This window comes from Dunckerocampus dactyliophorus, chromosome 18, assembly GCF_027744805.1.
Source record: "Dunckerocampus dactyliophorus isolate RoL2022-P2 chromosome 18, RoL_Ddac_1.1, whole genome shotgun sequence".
Taxonomy (NCBI): domain Eukaryota; kingdom Metazoa; phylum Chordata; class Actinopteri; order Syngnathiformes; family Syngnathidae; genus Dunckerocampus; species Dunckerocampus dactyliophorus.
Genome location: NC_072836.1, coordinates 636,735 through 651,340, shown reverse-complemented (window position 1 = coordinate 651,340; position 14,606 = coordinate 636,735). Strand labels below are relative to the sequence as shown.

Below are 14,606 nucleotides of genomic sequence, written 5' to 3'. Positions count from 1 at the left end.
AAACATGGAAATACAAGTGATATGTAGTATTCTGGCCACTAGGCGGCAGTAATGACAAAACATTGATGCAATACAACAGATTTAGTTTCCGATTCATCCATCCATTTTCTAAGCGCTTCTCCTAATTAGGGTCGAGCTGACTTGGGGCAACAGGCAGGGTACACCAGCCAATTGCAGGGCACACACACTAAGTCCCCTACTAACGAACATCCGTGCAAACTTTCGGAGATACAAACAAGCCGACTAGTCTATTTTTGCTGTGTTTTGCCTTATGAGTCAATATTTATACTGTACATGCTTGACCAGCAGAGGGCACTGTGACACTGCTAATGGGACCAACAGATACAGGAAGACGAGGAAGAGGAGAGAGGAAGGCTAAGAGTTGTATGATAAAACCTGGACAGAGCGTGTGATTAAAGTTGATGAAGAGTTAATAGGCCTGCTTAATTCTACACCACCCACAGAACACTACCTCTTTTAGAAGAGTCTAACCACCACCACCATTTGTCCTTTTTTTCAATATCTCCTCCTCCTCCTCCACAATGCTCGACCACTCCTCTTCAAAGGTAAATAACATTTATCATTACGTATTATTATATCACTTTTATTATTGTTTTTTTCATTCATTATCCTGGTTTAATATTACTACTGCATCCAAACTCATATTTACATACATACACATATACTGTATATGTATACACGTACATGTAGTACCTATAGCATTGCTAATATTACCTTTTACCCTACTTAAGAACAATTCGACTTAAGAACGGTCATCTGGAACCAATTGTGTCCGTTAGTTGGGGACTTAGTGTATTGACAAACAACCATTCCCATACGGACAATTTAGAGTCTCCAATTAAGCTAACATGCATGCTTTTGGAATATGGAGGAGTGTACGGGGAGAACATGCAAACTCCACACAGAAATGGCCAAGAGAGAATCGAACCTAGATCTTGCCCATCTCCAGACTGTGACTGTGGCCAACATGCTAACCTCTAGACCACCATATGCCGACACTGCTGAGCAAAAGTCAAGCCTGTGTCAGCGATACCGATCCAATACTTGGCGCTAAATAGCCCCATGTGTCTGGTAAATTTGAAAAAGTAGTGTATTTCATATCAGAGCATAAAGAATACAAGACATGTAATGTATGAATTATTGTACATCAATGATTAATTTAAATGTAAATAAGATATTTATTTTAAACCCTGAAGTGTATTGAGGTAGCAGGGTGAATTACTATGTGGCAAGTTAATAGAAAAAACAGGACAAGATCGTATAAAATATGTGCACAGGGCGCTAATGTTAACTGTATTTACAAAGTTTTTTTCTATGCTCTAACAACAAAAATATTCCATTTATTAGCATTGAGTCCTATATCATGGTCGGGATATTTTTTTATTCAAAAAGAGCACTTTTAAAGAGCACAGCGCAATACCGTATTGATGTTACAAGCTAACAGCGGAAGTTCTAATAAGGCGCGATGGGCGTGTCACTTAATTGCAAACGTGTGACGAACGTAATGTTGCTTTCGAAACTATCGGTCATTTACTGGCCATGTTGCTTGTCGGATGTAAAGACGCAAGGGATTAGATAATTTACAAATGTAATGTATAATCATCATTGAGACAGCCAATTGGAAACAGAAATAGGCGGATACATTTAAATACAGGTGCAGCAGCGTATGTGACGTCGTCTCGGAAACTGCACGATTTCCTACTTCCAGTGAAGGCAGCAGCTCATCAGCTAAGCTAGGAGGCGAGTGTATCACCAGGAGCTTGTATACAAAACACACCGCAGCCTTCCGAGGTGTTTGCAGACGACTTGCTGGAGTTTGACGCACAAAATGCTCAACCCTCAGAGATCCCTGTCGGAATTACCCAAGATGTCGGCTGCCAACCAAGTGGAAAGAGCCGTGTTGGTAAGACGATGCGCCTGCAGGGAGCAATGCATGCAGCTAGCCGCCGGATTGATTCAATATCTGGACTTAATTGTGCAAATATGCTGAATGATGCTACGATTGTATGTTTTTGGAGGTGCTGCCAGTCGTTTGTGTTGTTAAATAACAAACATCCCTGCCACCGTCAACATTGACATGCGACACACCAAGTGTCCAGTAACTCTTCCTTTTTTATTTATTTATTGTACAAACATGATAATATCCTATTTTCGCTCAGCGTCAGAGACAATAATAGTTTGGAAATGAACAACAAAAACACCACATTGGGGAAATGAATGGAAAAACGAGTCGGAAATGTGAGGTCACTAACCTGACTAGAAAAGGTCTTCATTTTTGTGATTGAGTCAACAGACGACTGCGATGTCTATCATTCATAAGTTGTTTAACATCATCAAACACAGGAAGTGAATGCAGAATGGCTCATTTATTGGGATATTGAACAACCTATTCAAATGTCATCCAGGATAAGTTTGAGGATGAAGTATGGATATGTCGGACTATGAAGATATTTCACGTCATAGCAGGATACGTTGCCATGGTAGCGAGTAGGTTATGTTCGGGGTTACCTCGGCACCACTGCCCAATAAGAAATCACAGACTATAAAAGCCCCGCCCGCCCACTGACCAATCAGCTGTCTCTGACAATGACGTCATCGTTCATGGACAATCCAGTGGGGATCAGTGGCGCAGATTCGTGATTCGTGAAGTGTTCGTGATGATGATTTTGTAGAATCGGGCAATCGGGCAGTTTTATTGATCATTTTCTACAGAACAGTTCTAGATGGTTGTCGGAGGGATTATCTAATCTCTGCCTGCTTCCGGGCTCGTACAGTACGGTGCCCGTAAAGACGACAGTTTCCTTTTTGAAGTATTTGATTGTACTTGACATATCCATTACACTAAGCCCTCATTTATGACAGTTCATTGCTTCCAGATAAGTACGTTTCCACCAAAGTACGACTTTTTGGATATATTTTTGTAGTTAGAGCATAGAAAACTTGTTTATGACCATCTATATACATTTTTTAACAATATTAGAGCCCTCTAGGCATGAAATAACACCCCTATAGTCACCTTTACACTCCTATAACCCAAAATAGTACACATAATAAGAGAAAATAAGACATAGAAAACCTGTTTACCACCTTCTAAATACAGTAGACGCCCCTACAACGTAAATAATCCGTTCCGAGAGCGTTTATGTTATACGAAGCGTAAAATACATGTAAATAGCCTAATCCGTTCCAAGATCTTCCCAAACTCACCCCTTTGGCCCTTCAAAATATTCAAAGTCCACCAAATATGGTGGGAAAATATAAGAAAACTTTAGCATAAACATAGTAGAGTAACATTCCAATATAGAATAAGGTAATAAATAAGATTACTGTAAATGAATAAAACTGAAAAACAAAAACAATCTTACCGTTCACAAGATGTCTTGATCAGGAGCACGCAAGTGGAGGCAGGAGGAGGAGGAGGACAAGCCTGAGTCGAAACGCGACTCAGAGTCTAAGAGTGAGCTGGTCTCACAGACAAACGCACACGCACTACACAATAATGCTGTGTGCAAAATTTTAATTTGTAACTTAACTTAATTGTTTGTTAGTTTAAGGGCGACTATGAAGAGGAAGGGAGGTTGAAGGGACAAGCCTGTCTCTCACACAAACTCACGTATGCGCTGTATGAGTCAGCCAATGAGATGAGAGCGTGGGCGGTGCCCCGATAATAAGCCAATGAGAGCGTGAAGCGTCAGAAGGCGTCACCAAGTGTACTCCGTTAGTCTGAACTTGCACCGACTTGACACTTTACTTTATATGGAATTCCTTATGCAATACAAAGCAAAAACTTTACATAAATTCTTTACATTCAGTGGAATTTACGTAAAAGGAGGTTTACGTTATGCGAGGTACTACTGTACACTTATTATTAGAGCCCTCTAGACATGAAATAACACCCCTATAGTCACCTTTATACTCCGATTATCCAATATACTGAACATAATAAGAGAAAATAAGACATAGGAAACCAGTTTATGGCCTTCTAAATACATTTTTTAAGATCATTAGAGCCCTCTAGACATGAAATAACACCCCTAGAGGCACCTTTACACTCCTATTACATAATATAGTAGACATAATAAGAGAAAATAAGACATAAGACTCGTGCTCATGTGTGTTGCTGTCAGTGTGTTCCAGTTTGTAGGGGAGCTGAGTGGGAGGTGGACAGGAAGTGATGTCAGGTGTTCAGAGTTGATTTATTTTTGTACAGCAGCCCATGTTGGGGATGGTTGTGCTACAATTAAAGTCTGGTGCTTGTGTGTCTGAGCCAACATTACAGTAACATGAGTGCCACCTAGTGGCCAGTGTACAATACTACACATCATCACAACCTCTTTCAATGCGTCTTCTGAACGCCTTCCATTTGTATTAGATGTGGTTTCAACGGTGAAATTAGACTGATCATCAGAATAAGTCAAGCGCGTGATTTACGTGATGTTTACGTGCACGATGACACGAATGCCAATCACTCTACAGCCCAAACATGTCCTGCAGATCTTCTTCATGAAGAAATCTTCGCTTGTGTGCGTGTTTGTGTTAGCCGAGGGTGCAAAGGTGGAGTTATCATTTCTACTGCAGCGTTCACACGTTGGAGTTTGCATCGCCGTCTGTGTGCTCGTTTGAGCTTTGATAGACGACGTTTGCAGACCTCATGTCTCCATGGTGATGCTATCTACCATCATTTCATCCTTTCAAAGTAACAATAGCCTTGTTTACTGTACAGCAGGGGTCACCAACCCGTCTTGACAAGATCTTGATGGCTGTTGTAAATGCATGTTTCTGTTTAGCACAGGCACTGTTCAGGGCAGTTCTTATCTGGGTTCACAGCTGACACCAGAGGTTTTGGCAGCAAAAAGGGTGGTGAGCACTGATTTATAGCAATACTGAACCTAACATCAACTTTATTCATCACTCATTGGGCACGTTTCACACTTGCAGGAGCAACTGTACAAATAAACAAGACACAAAATAAGCAGGATTCAAATACAAATGGACGCCCTCGACTCAAACGAGTGTCCAAGGTGCATCCTGTGGCTGTTGTTTTTTTTAGTGGCCCGTGGCACATTGTAATTAACAAGAAAACTAAAAACAGGAAAAATCTGCAGTAATTTTACAAGAATAAAGTCCAAATATTATGGGGAAAAAAGTCAGAATGCCCGCTAGTATACTACTATACGCTAGCATACTACTATACGCTAGTATACTACCATACGCTAGCATACTACCATACGCTAGCATACTACTAAACGCTAGCATACTACTAAACGCTAGCATACTACTAAACGCTAGCATACTACCATACGTTAGCATACTACCATACGCTAGCATACTACTAAACGCTAGCATACTACTATACGCTAGCATACTACTATACGCTAGCATACTACTATACGCTAGTATATTTGCTATGTTCAAGTAGAGTATTATGGCCATACACTAGTATAGTTGGCACATATGACAGCTGATGGTGTCCTTTCCATTCTTGCAGTGATATCATGCTCATATACGTTACGGTAGTATAGTTGCTAGAGTATATTCAAGTAGAGTATGGGAGCTGATGGTGCCATGCTGTTTCTTGCAGGAGGAGGAGTTCAAGTGGCTTCTTAAAGAGGAAGTCCACGCCGTCCTAAAGCAGCTCCAAGATGTCCTCAGGGTAAACGCTAACATTCTTCCTATCCTGTCTTATGAAGGCCGCAGGCCACATAGAAGTACAGTATGTAGTGCATCTGCATATACAAATACATAGAACACATAGAAGTACAGTAAGTAGTGCATCTGCATATGTGCATGGCTCAGATGAAGGGTACCCAAGTGTTACATTTTGGGTAAAATGTCAAACTGGTGGATAGACCTTGGTAATGTTATCAACACAAACTTCAAACATTGCAAAACACACACCCAACATACCAGAGCTGGAGACATCTTCCATTTCTCATAGCAACCCTCCCAAGTTCACTCTTTCTTAAATGTAAAGTACATAACTCGGTGGCCACTTTATGCTGTTATCTCTGCATAGATTTGACTTTTGTTAGAAAAGTAACTTATATTTGAGAGAGTATCATAAAGTAAATAAAAACAAGTGACAAATCTAGATCTTGAGTTAAAGCTCTGAAAATATGGCAAAGAAAAATGTACCTTCAGTCCTTACCATGCCATTGTTGTATCAGTACAAAGACTACAAATCCCATCAGCCGTTCTTAAGACTGTAATGACATCAACTTTGACTCATCAACTCCACAATTTAAGCTAATCATTGCAGCACTGTGGCAACATGAGCCAGGATTCAGTGAAATGCACTGAGTGATTGGTTCTTGAATTATCATGCTAAAGACCTAAAATTACAAGGCCATCTTTGACCTCCCATGAGGAACACGCCGATCGCTTCCGGGTTAAATACGGAGCAATTTATCAACGAACACGCTAGAATTTATTTGGTTGGGATAAATGTCAACGACATATCATATGACGGATAAAAGTAAGTAAAATCTGACCAGTAATGATTAATCATTTTGCCCACTTCGCGTGTTTTTTTCCCCGCTCCGTGCACACGACACGAACGGCGACCTACGAGAGGTAAAAACAACGGCTGTCAAAATGAGTTACACTGCTTGATAAACACAAAATTTGTAACTCACCCGAAAAAAAATCATTTCAAAGTGCATAAAGATCTTCTCCAATATATATAAAAATGAAAAAATCTTACCTTGGACTTGACAATGGCTGTTAAACCGCAGATTGCTCGTCGAACTGAATGATGCTGCTTGATGCTGCCGAGGTCGTGACTGAACGTACATTACGCTAACACAAAATGGCGGACACGGTGAAACATTCCCCTGCTGAACGCGTATTTGGCGAATAACCGGCGGAAGGACACAAGTTTTGTTTGGCCCAAGAAGGCACTTTTTATTTTCTAATTAAATATTTATTCGCAATACGCAATTTACGCTGTGAGCTCCAAGTGTACGTACATAACTGGCTGGACACGAAATTGGGGTGTGTTAGACTTTTGTTCAAATAATCTTATTTTACGCTTTTATACACAAACAATCACTTTAGTTGCAGAGTTGAGTAATTATTCCATGAATATATACCATCGTAATCATCATGGGGTTTGTTTTTCCATGGAATTATGGTCTTCAAATTTATCATCGGCAGGCGGACACGAAGGTTATGTACTTTTCACTAATGATTACACAACAGTTATTTTTTTTTTACACTGAGAATATTTGAATAAAACACATTAGAAACCAATTTCAGACATCATTCTTTAATTCTAAGTAGAAATCATCACAAAATTATCAGAGAAAATATTGTTAATTTCACAACAAAAGTAGACGTGCTTTACATGTAACATTTCAATGTCCAAATATAGACACTTTTTTACAACATAGCCGTACTAGCGCAAAATAAAAACATGAACAGGCTTCATTTATGGTTTGGTAAGCTTCCTGACTCTATAAATGTCAGAGTGATAGGGATAGTACACATTGTTAGAAAAACAGTTTCAAATACTACTCAAGTCAAGTTGAAGACAGCAAAGGGTACCCTTGATCTGAGACATGCACAAAAGCTAGCACATACAAGTATACTGACCCCCCCATGGCTTGTTACCAGGAGGCATCCAGACGTTTCTCCATGCTGATGCCAGGCCTGGAGAGTCAACTCAAACAGGAAAACTTCATCCTGGGCAGCTCCACGTAATCACCAATCGCCCCCTCCCCAGCCATGACTCCATGCTGGTGTTTGAGTTGTGTGTGTTTGCAGGATGGATCAGGTGAAAGGTGTGCTCACGCTGCAGGGAGAAGTGCTGACTCAGGCGGTAACGTTTCTTCTTCTACTCTCCGCGTGATACATATTACATTATGATCTTCGTCTTGTTAGAGTGGAGCCTTTTTCTCTTTCTGGTGTTTTTTAAAATAATTTTACAGAAGTTTTTAGTTAAATTTGATATTTAGTGAGAGCTTTGGACGCCCGTGCCCTGAAGACGTCCTGCGTTGACCTTTTCCAACAGGACATCAACCTGAAGGTGACCAAGAGCAGCCAAGTGCATCACTTCCAGTTCAGGGAGGACAAGCAGTGGAAATTACAGCAGGTGGGTCACCGCGTGCATGTGTGCATGCGTGCACGTGCGTGCACGTGCGCTTGTACTCATCTCTCCTCCCGTCTCTGCGTCAGATCCAGGACGCCAGGAACCATGTGACCCAGGCTCTGCAGCTGCTGAGCAGCCATGACGAGAGCTACCACTTCAAGACGGGGGCGGAGGTTAATAAGGTCAGATGGGGGTCACGTGACGCGATGCAAGGCCCCACGGAAGCATACCGACCTCGGCTTCCTTCCTTTCTGCCGTAGCTCATGGATGCTGTGATGCTCCAGCTGACACGCGCTCGGAACCGCCTCACCACCCCGGCATCCATGACCCTGCCCGAGCTGGCCACCAGTGGGCTCATGGTACCCGACCACAACCGCCGTGTGATATGACGGGTCATCGTAGGGTGGGAATAATAGTGGTTGCTGTTTATCATGCAGCTGCCAGTGGGGGGGGGGGCAATGCTTACACCAAGCACAGCTACGCAACCTCCAATTAGGCCCTTTTTTAGAAAATCTGGACACACCTGTTTAATAAATGTGGGGGACGCCTGGATGCATCCCGCTGTGTAGAAACGTATCAAACAGTAGCATTTTAACACCCAAACTTCATTTTTGTGTTGACAGACTGAAAAGCTTATGTGTTATTTAGTTAGTCAGTGGCTGACTCAGCAGCTACACTATCCCAGCTGGACATCATTAGTGTCCTAATGAAACAAAAGCAGCACATTCGTCAGTCCCCTCACTGTAGTTGCACATGACTTACAGACACCAAGGTATTACAAAGTATTACAGAACAAAAAGTGTCCAGAATGCTTAATCGAATTGAATTTGTGTGTCTAGTGCGTCACAAACGCAACACAATGAACTAAGCGACCGCCTTCCTTCAAAGGTGAAACACTTGGCAATGAAGTGGAAGAATCTTTGCTTACTTTCCATGTGTGTTTTTCTATGAGAAAATGTTCACTCCTCCCATGCCTGGCGATGTGATGGTGAATTTTTACATCAACCTAAGCAAACTGTGTCTGACCGTCTACCAACTCCACGTGCTGCCGTCCAACACCACCAAGGTCTGGGACATCTTTCAACGCGGTGCCTCCTCAAGGCCGAGGCTTTAACCCCCGCTTTCATCTTTTTCGTAGCATTTCAAGCCATCGGGAAGCTCGGTGCTGCACAATCCCGGGGCCATGTTGTAAGTCCGTCATGTGTTGTGTAACGATATGAAGTCATCAATCAGATGTAGGGATCAGTCGGTAGCAGTGGCAGCAACTCATCTTTTCTGTTGTCTTCCTCCTCAGTGAGCTGAACAACAACCGCTTTGAGGTCAGCCACGTGCACAAGGTGGAGTGCGTGGTGCCGTGGCTCAACGACACGCTGGTGTTCTTCACCATCTCCCTGCAGCTCTGCCAGCAGCTCAAAGACAAGGTGGGTCCATTCTTTACCCTCAACATTCCCACCGAGCACACCTCCCTTCCTCCACGTCATGGCTTCAAAGACTTGACATAACACCCCATAGTCGCCCCTACACTCTTGTTACCCTAAATAGTAGACACAATAAGGGAATATACAACATTTAAGACATAGAAAACCTGTTCATGACCTTCTAAATACGCTTTTTTAACATGATTAGAGCCCTCTAGACATGAAATAACACCCCATAGTCTCCTTTACACTCCTATTACCCAATACAGAAGACATAATAAGAGAAAATAAGACATACATAAAACCTGTGCTCATGTGTTGCAATAAGTGTTCCAGACGTGTGGACAGGAAGTGATGTCGGGGGTTCAGAGTTAAGTTTTAGCTGGATTATGGCCGCCACAGTTGGCCATGTTGTTGTTATTCTGGTTATTATTGTGCCTGTTGTGAGATCATTCAAACCTGTTGTTGCGAGTCTCGTACGTTTCACCTACTGCCACCTAGTGACCAGTGTGGAATAGCACATTCAGTGTGTCTTGTGAATGCCTTATAGAGCCACTTTCAGGCTGGAAAATGCTGTGAACTTGGCTTCATTATGCACACTTTTTGGACTAATAATAGGCCGTATTTATTAAGTAATATATTTTTTAAAAGAGCGAAGCTTCAAAATTCAAACCGCAACGTGGTGAGGGATCACCGTACTCGAAAAACGGTTGTTTTTCCAGCGTGTGTCAGTATGGGTGATATGCGACTGACATGATTCCCCTCCTGCCCCTGCAGATATCCGTCTTCTCCAGCTTCTGGAACTACAGACCTTTCTAATCATCATTCCAGTCAGCATTACACCTCATAAACGCACGTGAAGGACATGCTTGCAAATATTTATCATCACATATTTATCTGCAGACAAGTGGTGCACCATCATCAGAAGGAGCCAGTTTGACAACCAGCTAACCTGCACGACACGACATGTACTGTGTACAAACCTACAAACATACACGACACTCTGTACACAAACATACACTATGTATGCAAATATACACTATGTATGGAAACATACACTATGTATACAAATATACACTATGTATGGAAATATACACTATGTATACAAACATACACTATGTATGGAAATATACACTATGTATACAAACATACACTATGTATGGAAATATACAGCGTGTATGGAAACATACAGAAAGTTTAGCCTTGTTTACACTTGCATGTACTTTGTCCCCCTAGCGGTATGTAATTTTGCGTGCCAGTGAGTAAATTGGTGGTAAAAAGGTGTGAAGTATGTGTAAACTGTGCGGGGCTGCGTGCCGCCGCGCAAAGATAATTTGATAATTTCTGTTAACTAGTCCCACACTGTCACCATCTTTCTTTCTAGTTTATTTCCTCTTTCCTGCTCTTTGCTCATTCTATGCCTGCAGCTGTGAGACCGTCTAGACTTACCTTTCTTTACTGCGTGAGCTTCTTCTCTGGAGTTCAACATCTTGTATGTGGCTTGCGAATAGAGGAAATAATGAAGCTATGGGGTGACGCCTGCTATTGGGTGGCGTCTCGCGGGACGCAGCAGGACCAAATAATGACAATACACACGCATGAGGGAACAAAGTGCGTCGCGTGTGCTGTTGTTGTGCACTAGACGTAAACATTACTTGACAAGGTGTAAATAAGCCGTGCGGAAGCGTGGTCGCTTCGTGCTCATACGCACTATTTTCGGTCACGGATTGCATGCCAAGTGTGTAATTTATGCGTAACATAATGCGTGCAAGTGTAAACACGGCTTCTGTATGACGGACATTCCTGGCGTCTTCATGTTTGTGTTGTTTTGTAAGTATTTGGTGTTGCATGTACAGTATTGGCTACTTACAGTATCATCTGCTACAGTATTTCCCAGGCCTTCTGCACTCACATGGTGGACTTTTCCCAAGTAGTGGGAACTGGCATTGGAGTTTTGAGGCTTTTCCATCCCCTTACTTGTCGGGTTGTGTCATCAATTCACGTTAAGTGATGGGAAGTCATAGAAATTATTAGGGGAAAGAACGAAAATTGCGCATTACGAACATTATACAGCAATCGGATCGGCCCAGTCTCGTGGCGGAAGCAGATATTACCCCATCTTGAAAATACAGCGGATCCTGAAGATCGGGTCATCCAGTGCTACATTATTGGGTCATTACATTTTTCATTTTTTGCCCAGACAAAGACCGGCGACCCACCAGCTGCAAACCGGAGTTCTAGATTGTAAAGGAGCGCGGTGGCTTCCAGCATATTCTCATCTGAACACCGGATATGCCTGTACAGTACTGACAAGGGTAGAATCATTTTGGACATTGGAGTTGTCAAAATGTAAAATAATCATGAAAACAGCACATCTGACAGTCCTTTGCTGCTTTACGTGTGATCTTCAACCAGAAAAAAAACAATCAAACAATTGCATTTCAAATCGGTCCATGGATGTACTTGGCATTTTCCCTTTTCTATTTTCATCTGAAACCTCAGCAGTCCAGCGTGAAAGTGTACACCAAGGGTGCAAGGAAGTAGGAGTAGTGCTTTTAGATAGATATTTATTGATCTCCAAGAGAAATTCAGCAGTTAGCAGACAGCTGCTGCATCATGTAGTAGAAAAGAATTGAACGCAGCAATGAAGGCTTAGCTGCGCTGTTAACATGCATTTTGTCTTACTTAGGAAGTCATGTGGGTCTGCCAGCATGAAGCATGTTTGCCTACGTCTTATTCACTGCCTCGTTTGTGTCATTCATTGCATTCCTGCTGTTGAAATAAGCTATCAAATATTTATTTGACGTTTTGCACATATGTTGTTTATTCCCTGTGATGCATTCAAGGGGTCATTGTCTCATTTCACAGCATGACATGCGTCATAGATCAAACACAGTCAATGGGAAATCCCATCTATTCCAAGTAGTACACGCAAGTACTTGCCACTACTGTAGTGTAGTGTACTGTAGTGTACTGTAGTGTAGTGTTGGATTTCAGGCTGCGCTGCTGAGAAAAAGGCTTATTATGAACAAACTCAGTCCAGTACGTGTTGATCCACTTTGAAAGCTGTCATTAAAATGAAATTATTTATCTGATACTGTGCAATAAAAACGTTATCAAGTAATTGTCTTCCTTTTTTTGACTTTGCTGTTGTTTATGATGGCTTTAAAAAGCTAGGGTGCATCATGTAAGGGACCGCATAGCATATGTTAGCAGACTGTACAATAAAAGTCTTTTTTTCACAATTCAACTACAAAATAAAAAGTGGATGTGACTCACCGATGTTTGGTATTCGCTCTCATTAGCTGACAACAAATGTTACGTGTGTTACGTACGCAGAGCAGGAAGAGGCGGCATATGCTAGCAGTCACTGTCGCTAAATTTTCAGTAAGAAAAGTAGCTATTGGCTGTCCTAGAAGTCACTAGATGACGTCATTGTCTAATATGTCATTGCTTATGTCAAATGCTGTCGGGAAAAAAGCATAACCTTGTAGGAGACACAAAAAACTGAGTAAAAACACCTTCATTACGTTTAGAACTGCAAATTGACTTGATTCTTGGTTTGTTCATTTAAAATTGTCCTTAAGTTCATCAAAATAGAACAACTTTAATATTGTATATCCACCAGCGCCTCTCAAAGTTCTCCCAGCATACGTTGGCTACTGAGACCTTTTTTCAAATGAGCACAATTGAAGAGCGAATAACAGATGGCTCACATGAACGTGACTCGGCGTGGTTCGTGAGTAGCACCCTCTTGTGGTCAATAAATGTGGAAATCTAGAAACAAAGTCGCTAACGCAATTCTGACTGGCTTTACATCTTACGCTTTCTTAAAGGAAAAGTGTTGGAATGTTGCCCATCATCCACAATCGTTATGTGGGAAATGAACGCACGTCTTTCTCTTTTGTGTGTATTCTAAAGATATAAAAACACGTCCTACGCAGAACACACAACCTCATCAAGGACAGCACACATCCACAACACTCATTATTCACACTCCTACCGTCAGGCAGACGCTACAGGAGTTTGAAGTCCAGGACCACAAGGCTGGCAAACAGCTTTTACCCACAGGCCATCAGGCTTCTCAACGAAGCACTCGCACACGCCGCACGCAACACACGCACACACTCATAGCACTTTATTATTTATTTGTATTAATGTCTCTTCTGTTGTTGTTGCTTAATTTATTGGTATTTATGTTTCTTATGTTCTTATTCTTTTTCTGGAAGAATGAACAGAACAACAATTTCATTGCATAGCAGAACCACCAGTTTTACTGTGCACATGACAATAAAACTCTTCAATCTTGAAAAAGAAGCAGGCAATGAATGCACATAATGGGACACACCTATGAAAACACCTCCAACAAGGTGTAGTGGTTTTGTATCCATGCTGTGAGCGTGTAGTAACAGCTACATTTATGATAGCATGGAATACTTCCTTCCTGGGTGCATTGATGTCACATAGCAACATACTGTAGAAAGGAACGCTACACTAGCGTCAAAAACACACACACAGCAGCCAACTCTATTGACCTGTTTTTATATCTTTAAAACACACAGAAAAGGAAAAGACGTGCGTCCGTGTCTCACATAAGGATTGTGGCCTCCATGTGTGGCCCGTCTGGTCCGTCCTTGCGCACGTTGGGGCTCCAACGGCTCGCCACCAAATGAGAGTCGTGCTGTGCATCGGGAGCTGCCAACTCAAATCCAGTGTGACTCTTAAGGTATCGGGGAGTCGAATTACCAACACGGTGTGACTTCTGTTATGCTCACGAGCCAGGTGGTACATGCCATGCTATTTACAGTAAATCATCCTCAATGAAATGACATTCAAGTGTTAAAAACATTGAAATGAAGTGCAATCAAAGCAATGTGACAACTACATCAGGTAAACAAATAAACACCTGATTCAATCATTTGCTGGCTGCTGCTGAAAGTACACTTGGTTGGAAAGCAGTGAACTTTCAGTCATTTTCAAAGCTTTGGCACAGAGTTGATGACCAGACGGTCAAGGTTCCAGAGTCATGTTCTCGATGCCGACTTTATGACGTCGAGGCTGTGGAGGCAAAAAACAAA

General features: G+C 42.0%; 2 protein-coding genes across 3 annotated transcripts in view; one reads left to right on the top strand and one right to left on the bottom strand.

The window, feature by feature from the left end:
* The first annotated feature begins 1,542 nt into the window (after positions 1–1,542).
* On the top strand, positions 1,543–12,652 carry rogdi (rogdi atypical leucine zipper). Its single transcript, XM_054758756.1, has 11 exons — positions 1,543–1,924; positions 5,603–5,674; positions 7,636–7,718; positions 7,786–7,840; positions 8,033–8,113; positions 8,197–8,292; positions 8,371–8,469; positions 9,063–9,176; positions 9,249–9,298; positions 9,405–9,531; positions 10,306–12,652. The coding sequence occupies exons 1-11, from the start codon at positions 1,850–1,852 to the stop codon at positions 10,345–10,347; spliced, it is 894 nt and encodes a 297-aa protein (XP_054614731.1). The 5' UTR covers positions 1,543–1,849; the 3' UTR covers positions 10,348–12,652.
* The window catches only part of smim22 (small integral membrane protein 22), a 7,641-nt gene continuing 5,109 nt past the window's right edge, over positions 12,075–14,606 (bottom strand). For both annotated transcript variants that reach the window (XM_054758758.1, XM_054758757.1), the window contains exon 4: positions 12,075–14,586. In XM_054758758.1, the coding sequence (XP_054614733.1) occupies positions 14,539–14,586 (48 nt within the window). In that variant the 3' untranslated portion in view covers positions 12,075–14,538. The remainder of the gene's footprint in view (positions 14,587–14,606) is intronic.

Coding starts and splice junctions, on each gene's coding strand:
- rogdi (XM_054758756.1), top strand. CDS start 1,850: ATGCTCAACCCTCAGAGATCCCTGTCGGAATTACCCAAGATGTCGGCT. Junction 1,925..5,602: donor AAGTGGAAAGAGCCGTGTTG/GTAAGACGATGC, acceptor TGTTTCTTGCAG/GAGGAGGAGTTCAAGTGGCT. Junction 7,841..8,032: donor GAGAAGTGCTGACTCAGGCG/GTAACGTTTCTT, acceptor CTTTTCCAACAG/GACATCAACCTGAAGGTGAC.